This window comes from Pristis pectinata, chromosome 32, assembly GCF_009764475.1.
Source record: "Pristis pectinata isolate sPriPec2 chromosome 32, sPriPec2.1.pri, whole genome shotgun sequence".
Classification (NCBI taxonomy): Eukaryota; Metazoa; Chordata; class Chondrichthyes; order Rhinopristiformes; family Pristidae; genus Pristis; species Pristis pectinata.
The window spans coordinates 14,228,152-14,250,024 of record NC_067436.1 but is presented as its reverse complement, the minus strand read 5'-3'; the positions used below and the strand labels follow the sequence as shown (position 1 = coordinate 14,250,024).

Below are 21,873 nucleotides of genomic sequence, written 5' to 3'. Positions count from 1 at the left end.
CCTGCTATGGGCAGCGGTTCACCACCACCTTCTCAAAGGCAATAACTGCTGGTCTTTCACCAACGCCCAAATTCAGTGAACAAGACAAAGGACAATTTAGGAGTTAGGTTTCTATGACGTTGCCAGCTGGTTAGTTGTCAAACAGGACACCTTCCCCCCCCCCTCACTGGGTTGGCGAAACACTGGCATCATTATTTCACGGACGCTCATTCAACCTCTGCAGAGATTGGCTGGAGGTCCATCTGCCCTGCTGGCCGTGCAGGGCGGGAAGTCCAGGGGACTGGAGTCACCACTCGTCCAGGGGTGGGGTGGAGGGAGGAAGCCACGAGAAACAGGAATCTCTGCAGTGGCCAGTACCTGTGCAATAAGCAAGGTGACCATTACCTGCAGAGCACCACCCACCCTCAACACTGGCACAGGATGGCGTTCTTACGGCAGCTTACAGTCCAGGTCTCTAGCTCTCTCTCACTCCCCCCCTCCTCCCCACCCCCCCCCCCCCCCCCCCCCCCCACACACACACACACACACTGTGTATACACACACATTTCATACACACAGGCAGACACTGTGTGTATACACACATTGCACCCAGCACATACACATCATGTGTACATACATATGCACAACACACACACGCAGGGATTTAGTGGAAGGTCATGCCACTACCAACACCTATAGGTCCCCCGTGTGAGTGTGCACACTTGCAGGACCTGATCAGCTGACAGCCCGTTCAAGGTGCATCACCACATCCATTCGATAGGTTTGCAGTAATCCCTTTGTGTCAGGTATCCCACCTGTTGGCTTATGTAACCCAACCCAGCACCAGATCAAACGCACGGAGTGTGCTGGGGTTGTGAGGGATGAAGAAACGAGGACGGCCTTCTTGGGTTCTGATGTTTTCCTCAAGACTTTTTGTTGAAAGAACCCTGCATTCTGGTAGCACCTTTCACAACTTCAGGGTGTGTCAAGGCACTTTACAGCCAATCAACTACTTTTGAAGTCCATTAGTGAATTGAACTCTGGCTTTTCCAGTTGATATCTACTGGGGCCCTCAGAGTAAAGGAAGGGGGTGGGTAAAACCATCAGGTCAAAGTTTAGGAATAGGGAAGCAATTGGTAGAAATCATTGACCGGTCCCTTCCATTGGCTAATCTAATCAAGGATCCGAGCCAGAACCAAGGTTGCAAGTGCGAGAGGAATTTCATATGCATTGTTAATTAATTATTTTCATTACTTTTGGTTTCTGACTCCAGCCCGGATCAAGGTTATTATCCCTGAGCTTCCTTCTTCATGATCTTTTGCTCCAGTGACCATAGCTCAGACTGCGCGGACCCTCAGGGTCCTTGTGAACTGGGTCTGTCCGACTCAATGTCTGTCAGTGGGGGTCACATCGTGCCACTGCCCCACCCGGATGTAGGAATCGCTGTGGTCTTCCTGACTCCTGAAGGATCACCACAAAACACAACTCTCTTTTCAACATAAGTGCCACATCACGAAAAAAAATAGAGGAGGGGTCTCACAACCCTTGCAGTCCTGCACTGTACCCACTCCGTGTAGATACTTCACCCCTGCCCCTCCAGTACTAATACTCACTCCATGTGATATCCTCCACAACGCGATTCACACAAACTCTCTGCTCATCCACTTCCTTCATTGCTCTGCATCCCAATGCAATAAAAGACTTTAAAGAACAAATGCTGTATATCTCCTTTGTGAGATCAGTGTTAAGTGCACTGGTTAACCTGGGCGGATGTGTCCATGTGTTCACAGGGGATCTGTAGTCAGCTGTCCCGTTACCCGCGCACACTCCTGCCCCCTCAGGAGGGCTAGGCGGGCGGGGGAGTGAAATCTGTCCAGAGTTCCTCCCCTTTCTGATCCTTAATGGGGAACATGTGTGATGGGCATTAAAAGGAAGGAAAGAGCTCCATTTCCATGGCCTCGATCTCAGAAACCTCCCCCCCTCACAGCCACCAGTGCTCGTTGTGAGCAGGACTCACTGCTCAAACAGTAGAAGTGCAGCAGCCATTTTGTGCGCAGCAAGCACCCACAAGTACCAATGTGACAGTGACCAGATCACCTGCTGTACTGATGTCGACACATGTTGGTCAGGGCACCAGGAGAGCTCCCCGGCTCCACAAAATAATGTCATGGGATCTTCGTTGACCAACCGACGGGCCTTCAGTTCAACATCTGAAAGACCGCACTGTTGACAGTGCAGCACTCCCTTGGCATCGCACTGGAGGGCCCGCCTAGGTTTTTCTACTCAGGTCCCATCTGCGCCCATAACTCAGAAGCAAGAGTGCCATGCACTGAGGTACAGTTGGAAGGCATGGGCAGGACAGGATCTTGGTGTGAGATACAGCACCCACCGTGAGCCTGCTGACTGGGTCTGGTACTGTGGGGCATTGAAGTCCATAGACCCTCGAGCCAAGGCTCAATATCCTCGAAGAGTTACTGGCCAGGGTTCAGGAACATCACCCTCACAGTTACAAACAATCTGTTAGGGGAACTCAGCGGGTCAAGCAGCATCTGTGGGAGGAAAGGAACTGTCAACGGAAGGGTTTTGACCCAAAATGTCGACAAATCCCTTCCTCCCACAGATGCTGCTAGACCCACTGAGTTCCTCCAGCAGATTGTGTGTTGCTCCAGATTCCAGCATCTGCACTCTCCCGTGTCCCCATCACCCTCACTGTGACTCCCATCGCAATTAATATATTAAAAGTACAAAAAAAATTCGGTGCTACTCACAGTTCTTAAGGAGTTGACCATAGCTAATGAGACTCAGTCTCACCTGGGAATGCCTCCTTTCTGAATCTGTAGCCAACAAACGGTACACTGTCACTTTGTGAATTCAAGTGGAACTAAATCACATATAACCGGCTGCATATCTCTATAATAATATATTAATAATCTTGTGCGTGCATGCACTTCCAGTCAGCTGTTGCCATTATCAATTCTGGGCCCCACCTTTACAACGGGGACAACCTATGTAAACACGTCACGCTGCACTTCCATCCTCCCATCTGCGGTGGCACTGTGGTTCCTCCACAACAATTAGGGTGCAGGGGCAGGGTGACAACCTGGCATAAGCAGTTCCCGTTAGGAATGCAGAGAGAAGAATTGATAATGGTTTTATGAGTCTAAGGACAGGAAGTTACATCTGCACACCCAGGTCCAATTAACTCTTGCCCTCTGACCCCCTGAAGGCGACACCAGGTTTTGACAGGCCTTCCCAAGAGACGGGCAATATTTTCTAAAATGAATAGTCTTGTAGGTTCCTTGAGCTGAAAAGATCTGTGCAATCATTTACTGGCTTGGTTTTTCTTTTTTTCTCTTTTGTTTTTGCAATTCTTATTTTCTTTCTTAAATTCCCTGCCTTTTTTAGATTCTAGAAAAATACAATCGGGACGAGTCCTTTTCCTGATGCAGCGGTTGACGCCCACCCTCAGGGGGAGCTGCTGGTGGAGGGCTCAGCGGAGGCGGGGCCCTTGACGGAGGTAGGACTGGTCGTGCTCTGAGAGGCAGGAGTACTAATGCTGGGTCCAGCAATTACATGCACGGTGGGTCGCTGAGCGAACAGGACTCCTGAAAGAAGAAAGAGTTTGTTTTTAGTTTACACAAGAATATAGTCTACAGCACAGGAACAGGCCCTTGATGTCTGCGCCAAACACAGTGGCAAATTAAAGTAAATCTCTTCTGCCTGTACATGACCCATACTCCTCATCCCTGTCTAACAGCCTCTTAAATGCCACTATCGTATCTGCTTCCACCACCCCCCTGGCAGCACATTCCAGGCACCTACTCTGTGTAAAAAGCTTCCCCCGCACATTCCCTTTAAGATATCTTTATTAGTCACATCTACATCAAAATACACGGTGAAATGCATCTTTTGCGTAGAGTGTTCTGGGGGCAGCCCGCAAAGTGTCGTTACGCTTCCGGCGCCAACATAGCATGCCCACAACTTCCTAACCCGTACGTCTTTGGAATGTGGGAGGAAACCGGAGCACCCGGAGGAAACCCACGCAGACACAGGGAGAACATACAGACTCCTTACAGACGGTGGCAGGAATTGAACCCGGGTCGCTGGCGCTGTCGTAGCATTACACTAACCGCTACACTACTCAAACATCCCCCCCCCTCACTTAAATGCAAGCCCTCTAGTATTTGACATTTCTACCATGGGAAAAAGATTCTGTCTACGCCTTTTATAATCCTATAAACTTCTATCAGGTTTCCCCTCAGCCTCCAACGTTCCAGAGGAAACCCAAGTTTGTTCAACCTCTCCTTATAGCTCATACACTCTAATCTGGGCAGCAACCTGGTGAACCTCCTCTGCATCCTTTCAAATCCTCCACATCCTTCCTGTAGGTGACCAGAACTGCACACAGTACTCTAAGTGCAGCCTAACCAAAGTTTTATATAGCTGTAACGTGACTTCCTGACTCTTATACTCAATGCCCCAACCAATGAAGGCAAGTATGCCATATGCCTTCTTGTGGGGCTACTTTCAGGGAGCAGGATTAGGAGCAGGAGTAGCTCGCAGTCCTTTCGAGCTTGCTCCACATCTCAACAAGATCCTGGCCCACTTTCTAACTCAACATTTTCCTGCCCAATCCCAGATCCCTTGATTCTCTTGACTTCCAGAGGTCTATCGACTGAGACCATGCTTTGAATGATCTCAGTGATGGAGCCTCCACAGTCCACCAGGATAAACAATTCCAAAGATTTACTTTTTTAATTTTTACTATTTACTTTTTTTCCCCGCATAAATCCCGTGACAGCAGATTTTATTCCATATTTGTGAATTCTGTAAGGGCGAATTTCCATTACCCAAATGGCTGTAATGCAGGGTAGCCTGTACTTAGATTCTCATGTAACAAAGGCCAATCTTTGCCTACCTAAATAACAATTAAGGAGATACAACAAAATAATAGCACTCACATCTTCAGGAAGACAGCTAATTAACTGTAATCATCCCTATAATGTGACAATCACTTTGGGCATAGAAAGCTCCCAGATGTCATCTCAGATGGTGACGAGGAGGTGCACAGGAGTGAGGTAGACCGGCTGGTTGAGTGGTGTCGCAACAACAACCTCGCACTCAATGTCAGCAAGACCAAGGAATTGATTGTGGACTTCAGGAAGGGGAAGTCGGGAGAACACACACCAGTCCTCATTGAGGGGTCAGTGGTGGAAAGGGTGAGCAGCTTCAAGTCCTGGCGTCAATGTCTCAGAGGATCTATCTTGGGCCCAACACATTGATGCAGTCATGAAGAAGACATGCCAGCGGTTCTACTTCATTAGGAGATTCGGTACGTCACCAAAGACTCTTGCAAATTTCTACAGATGTACGGTGGAGAGCATTCTGACTGGTTGCATCACAGCCTGGTATGGAGGCTCCAATGTGCAGGATTGAAATAGACTGCAGAGGGTTGTAGACTCAGCCATCTCCATCACGGACACAACCCTCCCCGCCATCGAGGACATCTTCAAGAGGTGGTGCCTCATAGAAGGCAGCATCCATCATTAAGGACCCTCACCATCTGGGACATGCCCTCTTTGTGTTACTACCATCGGGGAGCAGGTCCTGGGTGTCTCCAGGAGTTAAATACATGACTCCTTGTCCCAGAGGTATAAAAATACAGTCATACAGCATGGAAAATGGTCCTTTAGTCCAACTCATCCAAGATAAGATCTCTTTATTAGTCACATGTACATCGAAACACACAGTGAAATGCATCTTTTGCGTAGAGTGTTCTGGGGGCAGCCTGCAAAGTGTCGCCACGCTTCCGGCGCCAACATAGCATGCTCACAACTTCCTAACCCGTACGTCTTTGGAATGTGGGAGGAAACCGGAGAACGTGAAGGAAACCCACGCAGACACAGGGAGAACGTACAAACTCCTTACAGACAGTGGCCAGAATTGAACCCAGGTCACTGGCGCTGTTAAGCGTTACGCTAACTGCTACACTACCGTGCCTGCCCTACACTACCGTGCCTGTCCTTACCACATGCTCATTCTTTCGGCATTAGGAGGACCTATTAACATGACCCGTCTGGTTGAGAATAGCAGGAGAAAGTGCCTTACCTGTGTAGAGAGTGCCATTAATCTCAATAGACATGTTGATGCTGCTGATACCATTTGTTGACAAGTTCAAGGCCAGCTCCTGTCGCTCATCTGTACAAGAAGTCATACAACACATTGGTTAGACCGCACTTAGGTGGACAGGGTGGTGAAGAAGGCACTTGGTATGCTTGCCTTCATAGACCAAGGCATTGACTATAAGAGTTGGGATGTCATGATGCAGTTGTCCAAAAGATTGGTTAGACCGCAATTGGAGCATTTTGCTCAGTTCTGGTCACCACACCACAGGAAGGATGTGGTAGCAACAGAGAGGGTGCAGAAGAGAGTCACCAGGATGTTGACTGGAATAAAAAGCTGTAGTAATTAAGTGAGATTGGATAGGCTGGGCCTTTTCTTACTGAAACGTTGAGGGATGACCTTATCGTGGTTTACAACATTTTGAAGGGCAAAAATAGGATAAATAATCAGAGTATTTTTCCCAGGGCACAGGTTTAAGGTGAGTCCACACTCAGCATCAGCCACCCCTTTACACTAATCCAATAATAATCTTTTTTTATTCTCTCCAGATTCCCATCAACTCCCACGCCCCCCACGCCTCCCCCCCGATCCTACCACTCCCCTGCACACTACGGTCAACTTACAGCAGCCAACTAATCTACCTTTGGGTTGTTTTATCTGTAGTGGTAGATGCTGAGGGGGGACCTGCTAGAGGTTTATAAGATTATGAGAGGCATCGATAGAGTAGGCAGCCGGCATCTTTTTCCAAGAGTCGAGATGTCTAATCCTAGAGGGCACGCATTTAAGGTGAGAGGGGGTAAGTTCAAAGGAGATGTGCCGCGCAAAGTTTTTTTTACACAGAGCGCTGGGTGCCTGGAATGCGCTGCCAAGGGTGTGGGTGGAGGCAGATACGATAGACGTGTTCAAGAGGCACATGAATGTGCAGGAAATAGAGGGATATGGACAGTGTGCAGGCAGAAGAGATTAGTTTAGTTGGGCATTTAATTATTAATTTAATTAGGTTGGCACAACATTGTGGGCCGAAGGGCCTGTTCCTGTGCTGTACTGCTCTACGTACTGATCGCACGTCTTGGCATGTGGGAGGAAATCCACACAGTCACAGGGAGAACGTGCAAACTCCACGCCCTAAGCCACTGACGGAGCAATCCCATTCCACGCATATTTTCCTGTGGCTTCTTCCCGTCGATTCCCCAGCCACCTCCGATAGGGGTAATTTACTGGAGCAAGCAAGGAGAAAGTGCAAACTCTGCACAGACAGCACCGGGAGGTGCGGATCACAGCCTGGGTCACTGGAGCTGTGGGGCAGAGGGTCTACCTGTTGCACCTCTCTGCAGTTACTCATCCAGGCTGTTCCACAGCACCTCCCAAACCAAGAAGAACCAAGAAGAACAAGGGCAGCAAGTCCAGGAAACCACCACCACCTACAGGCTCCCCCATCCCGACTAATCAGTCCTTCATCACCACCGGGTCTAAATCCTGGAACTCCCTCCCCAGTGGCACTGCGGGAGCACCTTCACCAGAAGGACTGCAGTGGCTCAAGAAGGGATGCTTACTCCCACCTTCTCAAGGGCAATTAGGGATGGGCAGTAAATGCTGGTCTTGGAGGAACTAAGCAGGTCAGGCAGCATCTATGGAGAGAAATAAATAGCTGACATTTCGGGTCGAGCCCCTTCATCAGGGCTCGAGTCAACTGCTTATTTCTCTCCATTGACGCTACCTGACCTGCTGAGTTCCTCCGGCATTTTGTGTGTGTTGCTCCAGATTCCAGCATCTGCAGAATCTCTTGCATCTCCGAAATGCTGGTCTTGGCAATGACGCCCAAATCCCATGAATAAATCAAAAATTAAGTGCAGAATTAAGGTGCTATTTAGTGCATAACCTCTGACCCCACCCTCCGCATAAGACTAGCCCCCACTGTGACATTTCATTGCTTCCAAGAACAACACTTTGGTTTCCCACATTGAGTACAAAGCGATGAGCTTCAGACTATTGTTAGAACTCAAGCTTTCTTCACATTGAAGACCTTGCAGGACACTCTTCACTGATGGTCTAGGACAGTGATATTTAACCACTGCAAGCATCACAAGTGAGGTCAGATCTGTCTTCACTCGCTGTGTACAGACACTGGCTCATAAATACGCAGGCACATGTACATACATACAGATGTTAGACGCATATCCCCCACACACCTCCAGCTGCAATTAATCAATGCCATCACCTCTTTACTAACCCAGGGGAGTTTGTACTACTGGTACTACCCCAGCTCTTGCCCCGTTAAGGATAACCTCACTCTGTACAAAGCAGAGACTGAACTGTAGACTTTCCTTACGGGCAACTCTGTGAGTGAATGAGGGAAGCTCGAGGGCAGCAGAGTGCCACAGTGGGTAGAGCTGCTGCCTCATAGCTCCAGAGACCCAGGTTCAATCCTGACCTTGGGTACTGTCCGTGAGGACCTTGCATGTTCTCCATGGCCGTGTGGGTTTACCCCGAGTGCTCCGGTTTGTACGATGAGATGGACTCTGACCTCATGATCTACCTTGCTGTGACCTTGCACCTTATTGCGCTGCACTTTCTCTGTAGCTGTGACACTTTACTCTGTACTGTTATTGTTTTTACCTGTACTACCTCAATGCACTCTGTACTAACCCAATGTAACTGCACTGTGTAATGAGTTGACCTGTACAATCGGTAGGCAAGACAAGTTTTTCACTGAACCTCGGTACAAGTGACAATGATAAACCAATACCAATAAAGACATGTGGGTCAGTAGGTCAATTGGCCACTGTAAATTACCCCCATTGTGTAGGTGAGTGGCAGAATCTGGGGGGAGTTGACGGCAGTGTGGGGAGAATAAAAAGTGGGATTAAGGTGGGATTAGTGTAAAAGGATGTTTGATGCGGACGTGGTTGGCTGAAGAGCCTGATTCAGTGCTGTATCTCTCTATAACTCTTATTCCATGAGCAGGTGGAACTTTTTCTAAGTATCTGCACCTCACAGACACACCACAGGGTGGCACCAAAGCCCCACCAGGCTTTGAACACCGTCACTGAATCAGGCACCAAGTCCTAACTCAGTCTCGCCGCCCCTGCTTCTCACGGGACAGTCCCTCGCTCCCCTTGAAGGACGGTACCACAACAACGACTCCTCTTTCACAGAGCTTTCAAACAAAACATGCCCCAAGGCACTTTTGGGGCAAGTGTCTTCAAACAGTTCAGATACTTGGATTTTAAGGGGTGGTTTTAACAGAAGGGGAGGGAATTTCTGAGGCTTAGGGCCGAGACTGCTGAAGGAACGGCTGCCAGTGTTGGAGTGATGGAAATCGGGGTTGAGCCAGAGGGTGAATTGGCATATAAAAGCAAAACCCCGCAGATGCTGGAAATCTGAAATAAACACACAGCATGCTAGAAACACTCAGCAGGTCAGGCAACATCTGTGGAGAAAGAAGTGGAGTTAATGCTTCAGGTTGCAGACCCGTTGTCGGAAGTGCAGCTTCAATCTCCAGGCAAGCTACTCTTTGGGTGTTGACTGGGGACAACTAGGCGAGGATCTCAAGAGGCTGCTGAGGGTTGTAGACTCAGCCAGTTCCATCGTGGGAACAACTCTCCCCACTGTTGGATTCGACTGTTTTTTTTAACATGTTCGGTGTTTAACACACCTCAAGTGGCTGCATAAGGAATGGCCACTTCCTAGCTTATTGGTTCATCCATCAGGTGATTACGTGTTTTCTCATTGGTTGGTTTTGCCACAGGTATCTAATAGGTTTCCTGACTGGACCATTGTTAGCTCAGGAGTACCTCTTATCTCAGGTTTAAAGGTGTCGTTCTTTTGTTACTCTCTCTCTTGCTCTCTTCCCCCTTGCTCTAGCTCATTTTAGTTCCTTTTGTCTCGGCTCATCTCCTAGTAATAAAGCTAGTGCCATGTCCTCTGTGACTGTTTCTTTGTCTTAAACTTTCCAATAAAACTTTGTGAAGCACCAGGTTGTTTTCAACTCGTTCCTGGACTCCTGAAAGAACCTGTTGATCTGACACCACTGAGGACATCTTCAAGAGGCGGTGCCTCAAGAAGGCGGCGCCTCAAGAAGGCGGCATCCATCACTAAGGACCCTCACCATCCGGGACATGCCCCCTTCATGTTATTGCCATCAGGGAGGAGGTACAGGAGCCTGAAGACCCACACTCAATGATTCAGGAACAGCTTCTTCCCCTCTGCCATTAGATTTCTGAACAGTACCTTGTTATTCCTTTTTTTTGGACTATTTATTTTTGTAATTCAAAGTAATTTTATGTCTTTGCACTGTACTACTGCCGTAAAGCAACAAATTTCTCATCATACAAGTCAGTGATAATAAATCTGATTCTGATCTTCCATTCACTAAACTATCGGAAGGATGTGTGCACTGGAGAGGATGCAGAGGAGATGGAGACGGTGAGGGGGGAGCCGATAGACGCACAATTATGTGAGGCAGAGATAGGACGGACAGTAAGAACATTAATGGTGTCTAAGACCAGGGGACTTGGTTTAAGGTGAGGAGCAGGAGGTTTACAGGGGACCTGGAGAAGAATTTTTTCTTCCAGAGGTGGGGTTGCAATCTGGGACACAATGCCTGGGAAGGTGGTGGAGGTGGAGACTCCAACATTTGAGAAGTATCTAGACGAGCACTTGAATTGCCAAGAAATAGAAGGTGACAGACCAAGTGCTGATAAATGGGATCAGTATAGATAGGTACTTGATGGCTGGCATGGATATGGTGGGCCGAAGGGCCTGTTTCTGTGCTGTATGACTCTATGATCTGTTTGTGTTGTAAATTGGCCCCGGGATCTCTCACTCCCACTCAGAGAGCAGAGCGAGCCTCAGGTAAACACCTCACCTGGTTCCCTCAGGGCTGCGACAGGCCAGAGACCAGGAGTTGTGCCGAAGGAGAATTCCAGGCCTCAATATTCTGACTTGGAGGCACGAGTGCTGTCCACTGACCCAAACCCCGAGCCACGCACTTACAACGAGGGTCCCAACCTCGGGCCTCTCCACCTGAACCTCTGTCCGTGTCATTAGCTCGCAGTATCAAGGTGATAAAAGGCTATGAAGTTATTGCTGTTAGAATGCAATTAAAACTAAACCCTTGGACTACAGCCAATGATAATACAAGCTCACATTCCCCATTGTACAACTAACTTATACAGCACCTTTAATGCCATAAAACAATCTGCCCTGTAAACCCAAAGTATATTGTAAAAGAGAATCAATTGGGTAGCTTGTCCTGGTTTTGGGATTTGGCCAAATTTACTCCCTGACCTTAGATGCCCTGACAATCCAGTGGCTTCAGATGGTAGTCCAGTCACATGATGTAGGCCAGACAGTTAAGGAAGCTGAGCTCCCTTCCTTTAAGGTTGTCAGTGAAGCAAATAGATTTAAACTGCACTTATAAAGCTTTTCATGTTTCTTGATAGTGAAGGAGGATATTCGGCCCGTTGAGTCTATGCTGGCAATCATCATCAGTCACATCCCCCCAATTATTTCCCTGGAACAACTTCTCTCCCACAAGCCCATCAATCCTTTAAGCTGAGTTTACCCACACGAACTGTGATTTACGATGGCCAATTAACCTACCAACCAGCGCATCCTTGGGATGTGGGAGGAAACCCCCGAGGGTCACAGGGAGGATGTGCAAACCCAGAGGTCAGGATTGAACCTGGGTCACTGGAGCCGTGAGGCAGTAGCTCCATTTGCTCCACCACTGACATTTGGTGGTGAATTTATTTCTTGGTATTGGCCCATATTTATCATGCTCAATACAGCACTGGGGGCTTCCAATGATCTACAGAAGGCTCTGACGGGGTTTAACCACCCCCTACACCCTGTTGTCATCCCTTTGTGAGAGCTCAACGAGAATCTGCACTAAATGGTTCCATTAAGGTAGAAATCACCATCACCACCCTTCACACAATCTGACACCATGTGGGGAGATTAGTAGGTCAGATAGTCGGACCTTCTTCCCCAAGAGTGGTGAATTACCTGGAATACACAGCCAGGGAGTCTGCTGGAAGAGTCACTGACAGTGTCTGAGCACTTGAATTGCCAAGGTGCTGGTGAATGGGGTTAACACAGAGGGTGCCCACTGGTTGATTGGGCTGAATGACCTGTTCCCAAGCTGTATGACTCTTATAAACAGCTTGATCAAGGAGCATCTCCATGCAGAGAGGAGAGGTTCGTAGTTAATCCCATCACCTCCCAAGGACTTAAGATCCTGGGGTTAACACAGAGGGTGCCCACTGGTTGATTGGGCTGAATGACCTGTTCCCAAGCTGTATGACTCTTATAAACAGCTTGATCAAGGAGCATCTCCATGCAGAGAGGAGAGGTTCGTAGTTAATCCCATCACCTCCCAAGGATGTAAGATCCTCCAGCATCTTGTGAGTTGCTCCAGATTCCAGCATCTGCAGTCTCTTGTGTCTCCATTTAAGTTTGTTTTTCTTGCCATAGTGGATAACTTCACATGTGCCCAGCTTTTTGTCATCTGCTCTTTTATTTGCCCACCCTACTCAACTTGTCTAAGGTGGAGACACAAGAGACCGCAGATGCTGGAATCTGAAGCAGCACACAATCTGCTGGAGGAACTACTCAGCGGGTCGAGCAGCATCCATGGAGGGTGAAGGAGAAGGAAGTGTCGATGTTTTGGGTCACGTTGCTCGACCTGCTGAGTTCCTCCAGCAGGTTGTTTGCTGCAACTTGTCCAGGCTGCCTCTGACCTCACGATCTACCTTGTTGTGACCTTGCACCTTATTGCACTGCACTTTCTTTGTACCTGCAACACATCACTCTGTACTGTTATTGTTTTTACCTGTACCACCTCAATGCACTGTGTACTACCTCAATGCACTCGGTACTAACTCAATGTAACTGCACTGTGTAACGAATTGACCTGTACAAATGGTATGCAAGACATGTTTTTCACTGTACCTTGGTACAAGTGACAATAATTGGCGTCACAGGTAGACAGGGTTGTAAAGAAGGTTTTTAGCATCCTGGCATTCATAAATCAAAGTATTGAGTACAGGAGTTGGGATGTTATGGTGAGGTTGTATAAGTCATTGGTGAGGCCAAACTTAGAGTATTGTGTGCAGTTCTGGTCACCTAACTATAGGAAGGATATCAGTAAGATTGAAAGAGTGCAGAAAAGATTTACTAGAATGTTGCCGGGTCTTCAGGAGTTGAGTTACAGGGAAAGATTGAACAGGTTAGGACTTTATTCCTTGGAGCGCAGAAGAATGAGGGGAGATTTGATAGAGGTTTACAAAATTATGTGGGGTATAGACAGAGTAAATGCGAGTAGGCTCCTTCCACCTAGATTAGGAGAGATAAGTATGAGGGGACATGGCTTTAGGGTAAAAGGGGAAAAGTTTAGGGGGAACATTAGGGGGAACTTCTTCACTCAGAGAGTGGTGGGAGTGTGGAATGAGCTGCCACCCGACGTGGTAAATGAGGGCTCACTCTTAAGTTTTAAGAATAAGTTAGACAGATACATGGATGGGAGATGTCTGGAGGGTTATGGACTGGCTGCAGGTCAATGGGACTAGCGGAATAAAGTTTCAGCACAGACTAGAAGGGCTGAATGGCCTGTTTTCTGTGCTGTAGTGCTCTATGGTTCTAATAAATCAATACCAATACCGATGTACCTCAAACCCTGGGGAGGGGTTGCCAATGAGCCTGGAAGGAGGGCCTCACCTTTCCCGTTGATTTTGATGCTCATGGGCACATGGGTTGCCATGGCGAAGAGGTTCTGCTGCAAGGCCTGCTGCATCAGGCGCTGCTGGTCCTCTGAGTATCGCGCCAGCTTCTTCTCCGGGGGCTCCCCGCTCTCCAGCTTCTCCCTCAGCTGCTCCAGGGTGATGGCCTGCGCGGCGGAATGGTGGCCCCCCAGGGCCAGGGGGATGTGGATCCGGCTCGGCGTCAGGGAGCAGGCTGCTGTTGTGTCCTCTGGGTGTTGGGGGGGGTGGGGGGGGTGGGGTAGGAAGAGACAGAAAACAGGCGGAGGTCGTCAGGGCTTCACAGCTCCACGGCTCACGTGATTGGCCAGTCCCCATTACAGAGCTCCTTGGCTAACTTTCATTAAAGGGTTCATGTGATTGGTTATCCTTCATTAAAGAGCTCACATGATTGGTTATCCTTCATAAAAGGACTCACATGATTGGTTATCCTTCATTACCAAACTCAAGTGATTGGCTATCCTCCATAAAACAGCTCACGTGATAGGCCACCTCCTTACAGAGTTCACATGTTATAGGCAACCCTCTAATACAATGTTCATGTGATTGGCTATCCTCCATTATACAGCTCATGTGATTGGCTATTGTTCATTACACAGCTCACATGATTGGCTGCCCTCTGTTCCACAATACCCATGATAGGCTACCCTCTGTTCCATACATGTTGGCCAGTGGGCAGCACTCTTACCCCACAGATGAAGGAACAAAAGCCCTCTCCAGAGAGCTGAGCCCCTAACAAAGGATGGGAATGTGGGGAGGAGCTGCTTTCGGGTGAATCCTGTCCTGTCCCAGAAACCAGGCATGAGATGGATCTAATTCTGAAGAATAGCAGATAAGTACAGAAGGCTCTGGCAATAACCGTCTCAGCAATGGAACACGAGGGACCACCTCTTGTACAACATGGACTTGTCTCTGATTGTGTCTTTTTGCATGAATGACTAGTCTTGCAGCCTTTTTCTTCACTGTCTGGTATTATTTACGTTCTGTGTGTGGGCTGAACCTATGTGCCTGTGGTACTGCTGCAAGCAAGTTTTTCATTGTACTTGTACCTCACTGTACATGCATTTTACAATAAACTTGACCAGGCAATGGATATGACCTTCACTCTGCATCTACTCTACGAGAAGAGGAGGGACGGCATCAACCACTGTACATGGCCGTTAGTGACTCTCAAAAGCCCGACTCCATCAATTGAGATAATACTGTGGCGCATCCTTCACAAATATGACTGCCCACAGAATACTGTCTCCATCTTGTGTCTGCTTCATGATGCTTTGCAAGGTGCAACCTTAACCAATGGGTCCACAACAGGCCTGACCCTAGTCAGACTGGTGGCAAAGAAGATTGCACCACCACCCCAATACAGTTCCCACTTTAGCAAATCTACAGGACACATCTTATACGATAAAGATGAACTCTTGGTCTCTCAATCTACCTCGGCCCCTACACCTTATTGTCTACCTGCACGGCACTTTCTTTGTAATTGTAACACTATATTCAGTGTTCTGTTTTAGCTTTTGTACTATCTCAATGTACTTATGAATGGAATGATCTGTCTGGATGGCGCGCAAACAAAAGCTTTTCACTGTATCTCGGTACATGGGACAATAATAAACCAAACCATTCAACCAATCTCACCTCCATTCCAGAGCCAGGGTTGCCCTGACTTTGATCAGTACACAAGATGATGTTTAGAGTCCAGAGTCCGAGCCTCAAGTGATGACTGACTCGTTCAATGAAGCACATAAGAGAATGGAAAACAAAGATCCTTTACCAACCTGTCTCCGCCGCACAACACCATCCCTTGACAATACAAGACCCTGGAGTAGGTAGACCACTTCCCCTATTTCAGGATTCACCTCTCAGCAAAGGCAGACAATGATGACAAAATTCACCACTGCCTTTAGTCCACCAACACAACCTTTGGGTGTCTGAGGATCAACACCTCGAACCTGGCAGCTCATGGTCAGTGGACAGTGGTGATCCCTGCCCCTCCCAGATGCTTCTGAGACCTGGACTACCCAAAGCATGGAGAGATACCACCAACACAGTCTCTGCAAAGCTCTCCAACTCCACTGGTAGGATGAGCAAACCGATATCAGTGAACTCTCTCGGACCAATAACTCCAGCATTGTGGCCTCAGTTACATAGAACATTACAGCACACAGAACACTACAGTACAGTACAGGCCCTTCGGCCCACAATGTTGTGCCGACATTTTATCCTGCTCTAAGATCTATCTAACCCTTCCTTCCCACATAGTCCCCTATTTCTCTATCATTCATGTGTCTATCTAAGAGTCTCTTAAATGTCCCTAATGTATCTGCCCCCACAACCCCTGTTGGCAGTGCGTTCCACGGACCCATCACTCTCTGTGTAAAAAAAAAACTTACTCCTGATATTGCCCTTATACCTTCCTCCAATCACCTTAAAATGATGTCCCCTTGTGTGAGCCATTGTTGCCCTGGGAAAAAGTCTCTGACTGTTACACTCAAGTCAGTTCCACTGGGTGGACCACGTCACTCACATGCCTGGTACCAGGTTCCTCAAATGGAAACCCTATTCCAAGCTTCATCATGGCAAGAGGAAAAGATTCAACATTCTCAAAGCCTCCTTGAAAATGTGTAACTGCCCCACCAGCTCCTGGGAACCTGCTGACCGCTCAACACAGAGAAGGAGCATTCGGGATGATGCTCAGAACCTCGGGTCCACGCGAAGGGGGCTCAAGGAAGTCCAGCATAAACAGTGGAAGGAGTGCCCCACCTCCCAAACTACTGGCCTGCCTGCCCCATCAGGCACCTCCTGCCCCAAGTCCCTACATTGGCCTCAACAGCCACCTCAGAACCCACAAAACCAGAGTGGGAGCAAGTCATCCTCCTTCCTGAGGGAAGACCACTTATGGACAGCAGATGACCTTCTCTGAAGGTCGGATGGGTGACAGGTAAAGAAGGCATATGGCATGCTTGCCTTCATCGCTCAGGGCACTGAGTATAAGAGTCAGGAAGTCATGTTGCAGTTATATAAAACTTTGGTCAGGCCACACTTGGTTTTCTGTGCTGTTCTGGTCGCCCTATTATGGGAAGGATGTGAAGGCTTTGCAGAGGGTTCAGAAGAGGTTCACCAGGATGCTTCCTGGATTAGAGGGTATGAGCTGTAAGGAGAGCTGGACAAACTCGAATTGTTTTCTCTGGAGCGTCAGAGATAAGATAAGATACCTTTATTAGCTACATGTACATCGAAACACACAGTGAAATGCATCTTTTGCGTAGGGTGTTCTGCAGGCAGCCCGCAAGCGTCGCCACGCTTCCGGCGCCAACATAGCATGCCCACAACTTCCTAACCCGTACGTCTTTAGAATACTCTGTATTCTGTTATTGTTTTTACCCTGTACTACCTCAATGCACTGTGTAAGGAAATGATCTGTAAGAACTATATGCAAGACAAGTTATTCACTGTACCTCGGTACAAGTGACAATAATAAACCAATACCAATACTTAAACAAGTTGGCAACAGAGGTGGAAAGCCAGCTAATGGGGTGGGGTGAGGGAAGAGAGACAGGATACAGTTTAGGTTTGGGCTAGTCTTGCAACCCTGTGTTCTGGGAACCAGGCCAGAAAGTAGGAGGTCTGTAAACATTACCCCCTGTTTAAAGAATGAGAGAGATACCCAGAAAAAACAGTCTGGTAAGTCTAACCTCAGGGCCGGGGGACTTTAAAAGTGTCACTTGGGAAATCGTGGTCTGTATGGATTTGTCAGTCATGTCTAACCATAAGGGAGACGGTCACTATCTTTTTCCCAAGGTGAAAATGTCCAATACAAGAGGGCATAGCTTTAAGGTGAGAAGGGGAAAGTTCAAAGGAGACGTGTGAGGCATGTTTTTGCTTACACAGAGAGTGGAGGGTGTCTGGAGGGTGCTGCCAGGGGTGGTGGTGGAGGCAGATATGATAGAGGCATTCAAGAGGCTTTTAGATAAGCGCATGAATCTGCAGCGAGTGGAGGGATATGGATCATGTGCAGGCAGAAGAGATTAGTTTAATATGACATCATGCTCGACCCAGACATCGTGGGCCAAAGGGCCTGTTCCTGTGCTGTTGTATGTTCTAATTCCAGATTTCAAATTAACTCCAGAAATATTTAAATTCCTCAGCTGCCTTGGCGGGGTTTGAACTCATATCGCTGGATCAATGGTGAAGGATGCTAGTCCAGTGATTTAACCCCTGTGCTACCATACTCCAGATGCTGATGGAGCAGGTTTGGAGGCCAATCCCTGTTGTTACAGATGTTTATCTCGCCCCTGCGACGGGGGTGGAAGGGTCCAGTACAGATAAAAAAAACCCAAAAGCGAGGACAATAAATGTGAAACAAAAAGAGGGATCGGAGGGACTATCTAAAAGATCAAAGAACGGAACAGCTGCATCTGGTCTGCATTGTTCTGAAACCTGCTTTGACCAGGTGTGGAAAATAACCAGGTGTGAATACTGAATGACCAATGAATAGAGAGAAGGAGAGGGAGAGACGAGGGGGAGGAAGGGAGGGGTAGAGAGAGAGGGGGGAGAGAGGGTGAGAGAGAGAGGGAGGGAGGAGTGGGAGAGAGGGAGGAGGGAGGGGGAGAGAGGGAGGGAGGGGGAGGGAGGGGTAGAGGAGAGAGGGAAGGAGAGAGGGAAGGAGGGAGGGAGAGGGAGGGGGAGGGTGGGAGAGGGAGAGGGAGGGAGGGAGGGGGAGAGGGAGGGGGAGAGGGAGGGGGAGAGGGAGGGAGGGAGGGAGGGAGGGAGGGGGGGAGGGAGGGACGGAGGGGGAGAGGGAGGGGTGGGTGGAGAAAGAGGGGGTGGACAGAGAGAGGGAGGGGGAGAGAGAGGGGGAGAGAATGAGGAGAGAAGGGAGAGAGAGGGAGGGAGTGGAGAGAGAGGGAGAGGGATGTTTATAACCCAGCAGAGTGGGAGGACGACTGAAAGGTTGTGAGATTACCTGCCTCTGCTGCCACTCAGTCTGTGCATTCCACTCACCAAGCACCTTCCACACTAGAAGGCTGAGGACCCAATGCTGGTAAATGGGATTAATATGGATTGGCACATGATGGTCAGCATGATGTAGAGTCACGGAATAATACAGCACAGAAACAGGCCTTCCGGCCCAACTGATCCATGCCGACAAAGATTCCCATCTAAATTAATCCCATTTGCCCATGTTTGGCTCATGAGTACTTTGCATCAATATTTATCACAGAGAAGGACATGGAGGATAGGGAGATCAGTGCGGAGTGTGCTAATATGCTAGGGCATTTCGAGATAAAGGACAAGGTAGTGTCAGGTCTCTTAAACAACATTAAGGTGGCTAAGTCCCCAGGACCCCAGGTTATTGAGAGAGGCAAGAGATGAGATTGCTGGGGCCTCAACCAATATCTTCATGGCCTCAACCAATATCTTTGTGGCCTCTCTAGCCACAGGCAAGGTCCCAGAGGACTGGCAAGTAGCTAATGTTGTTCCATTATTCAAGAAGGGAAACAGGGATAATCCTGGTAACTACAGACCGGTGAGTCTCACGTCAGTGGTAGGGAAGTTGCTGGAGAGGATACTTAGGGATAGGATTTGTGAGTATTTGGATAACCATAGCCTAATTAGGGACAGTCAGCATGGCTTTGTGCAGGGCAAGTCATGCCTTACCTAACTTGATAGAATTTTTTGATGAGGTGACGAGGGTGATTGATGAACGTTGAGCTGTGGATGTCGTCTACATGGATTTTAATAAGGCGTTTGACAAGGTTCCTCATGGGAAGCTCATCCAGAAGACTAAGGTGCATGGGATCCAAAGTGAATTGGCCATTTGGATTCAGAACTGGCTTGCCTGCAGAAGACAGAGGGTAGTGGTCGATGGGACTTATTCTAGCTGGAGATCTGTGACTAGTGGTGTTCCTCAGGAATCCATACTGGGACCTCTGCTGTTTGTGATGTATATAAATGACCTGGATGAAAATGTACATGGGTGGGTTAGTAAATTTGCAGATGATACGAAGATTGGTGGTGTTGTGGATAGTGTAGAAGACTGGCAAAGGATACAGCAGGATATAGATCAGTTGCAGATATGGGCGGAGAAATGGCAGACGGAGTTCAACCCGGCCAAATGTGAAGTGTTGCACTTGGGAGATCAAATGTAAAGAGACAGTACACTGTTAATGGCAAGACCCTTAAGTGTTGATGAGCAGAGGGATCTTGGGCTCCAAGTTCATAGCTCCCTGAAAGTGGCTACACAAGTTGATAGGGTGGTAAAGAAGGCTTATGGCAGGCTTGCCTTCATTAGTCGAGGCATTGAGTTCAAGAGTCAGGAAGTTATGCTGCAGCTTTATAAAACTTTAGTTAGGCCGCATTTGAAGTATTGCATTCAGTTCTGGTCGCCCCATTACAGGAAGGATGTCGAGACTTTGAAGAGGGTGCAGAAGAGGTTTACCAAGATGCTGCCTGGATTAGAGGGCATGTGCTATGAGAACAGGTTGGACAAACTTGGGTCGTTTTCTCTGGAGCGGCAGAGACCGAGCGGAGATCTGATAGAGGTTTATAAGATTATGAGAGGCATAGATACAGCCAGTATCTTTTCCCCAGGGTTGAAATGTCTAATACCAGAGGCCTTACATTTAAGGTGAGAGGGGGAAAGTTCAAAGGAGATGTGTGGCTAAGTTTGTTTTTTACACAGAGAGTGGTGGGTGCCTGGAATGCGCTGCCTGGGGTGATGGTGGAGGCAAATACGATAGGGGCGTTCAAGAAGGTCTTAGATAGGCACTTGAATGTGAGGGAAATGGTAGGATATGGACATTGTGGAGGCAGGTGGATTAGTTTAGTTGGGCATTTCATTACTAATGCAATTGGTTCGGCACAACATTGTGGGCTGAAGGGCCCGTTCTATGTTCTACATCCATGTACCTGGCCGAGTACCTTTTAAGTGTTGTTAATGTACCTGCCTCGACCACTTCCTCTGGCAGCTTGTTCCATATACTGACCACTGTCTGGGTGAAAAAGTTGTCCCTCAGGTTCCTATTAAATCTCTCCCCGCTCACTTATGCCCTCTAGTTCTTGATTCCCCAGACCTGGGAAAAAGACCGTGCACATTGACCCTATCTATGCCCCTCATGATTTTATACACTTCTATAAGATCACCCCTGTCACCTACGCTCTACTGAAAACAAGTCCCAACCTGCTCAGCATCTCTCCATAACTCAGTCCCTCGAATCCTGACAACATCCACGTAAATCTCCTCTGCGCTCTTTCCAGCTTAATGACATCTTTCCTGTAGCAGGGTGACCAAAACAATACACCAAATGTGGCCTCACCAATGTCTTGTACAACTGCAACATAACATCCCAACTCCTTCACTCAGTGCCCTGACTGATGATGGCCAGCGTGCCAAAAGCCTTCCTCACCACCCTGTCTACCTGTGACATCACTTTCAGGAAACCATGGTCTTGTACTCCCAGGTCCCTCTGTTCTACAACACTCCCCAGGGCCCTACTGTTCACTGTGGGCCCCGAAGGGCCTGTTTCTGTGCTGTATGAATGTATTATTCTAGGATTAATCCTTTTATTCATCAAGACACAATTGACTAACAGACACTGTACATATTTCACTGTCCCTCCAAACCACTTGTGGACAATATTCAGCACCTTTACTCAGAGGTCAAGGTCCACATTCCATACATTTCTGTAGGATAGCCTGAGGACATATTCTTTCAAGCACTTTTTTAAAAAAATGCACTTTATTGTGATATAGATAAGACTGCTGCAGATCGCTGTGCTCAGAGGGTGTCAGATTCCATGAACCATCACCAGAGAAACACACACACACGTGTTAAGAGCAGACACTATCTGTGTGGAGCTGGTTCTCTGTGATCAGAATCGGGGAATGGGTCTGGGTTGAAAGTTTGGTAAGTGGCCAGCAGACAGTAGTGGGGAGAGTGGTGTTGGGAGAACGGAGTGCAGCAAGGGAGAGATCCGTGGGCAAAATCTATCTACTTCTGTCTTAAAGA

The 21,873-nt window shown here is 48.2% G+C and overlaps 1 protein-coding gene across 7 annotated transcripts in view; it reads right to left on the bottom strand.

Moving 5' to 3' along the window:
* Positions 1-594: 594 nt before the first annotated feature.
* The window catches only part of LOC127585350 (AT-rich interactive domain-containing protein 3B-like), a 203,318-nt gene continuing 182,039 nt past the window's right edge, over positions 595-21,873 (bottom strand). For all 7 annotated transcript variants that reach the window (XM_052042751.1, XM_052042752.1, XM_052042750.1 and 4 more), the window contains 3 exons: positions 13,822-14,073; positions 6,088-6,177; positions 595-3,584 (listed from right to left, as the gene is read on the bottom strand). In XM_052042751.1, the coding sequence (XP_051898711.1) occupies positions 3,445-3,584; positions 6,088-6,177; positions 13,822-14,073 (482 nt within the window). In that variant the 3' untranslated portion in view covers positions 595-3,444. The remainder of the gene's footprint in view (positions 3,585-6,087; positions 6,178-13,821; positions 14,074-21,873) is intronic.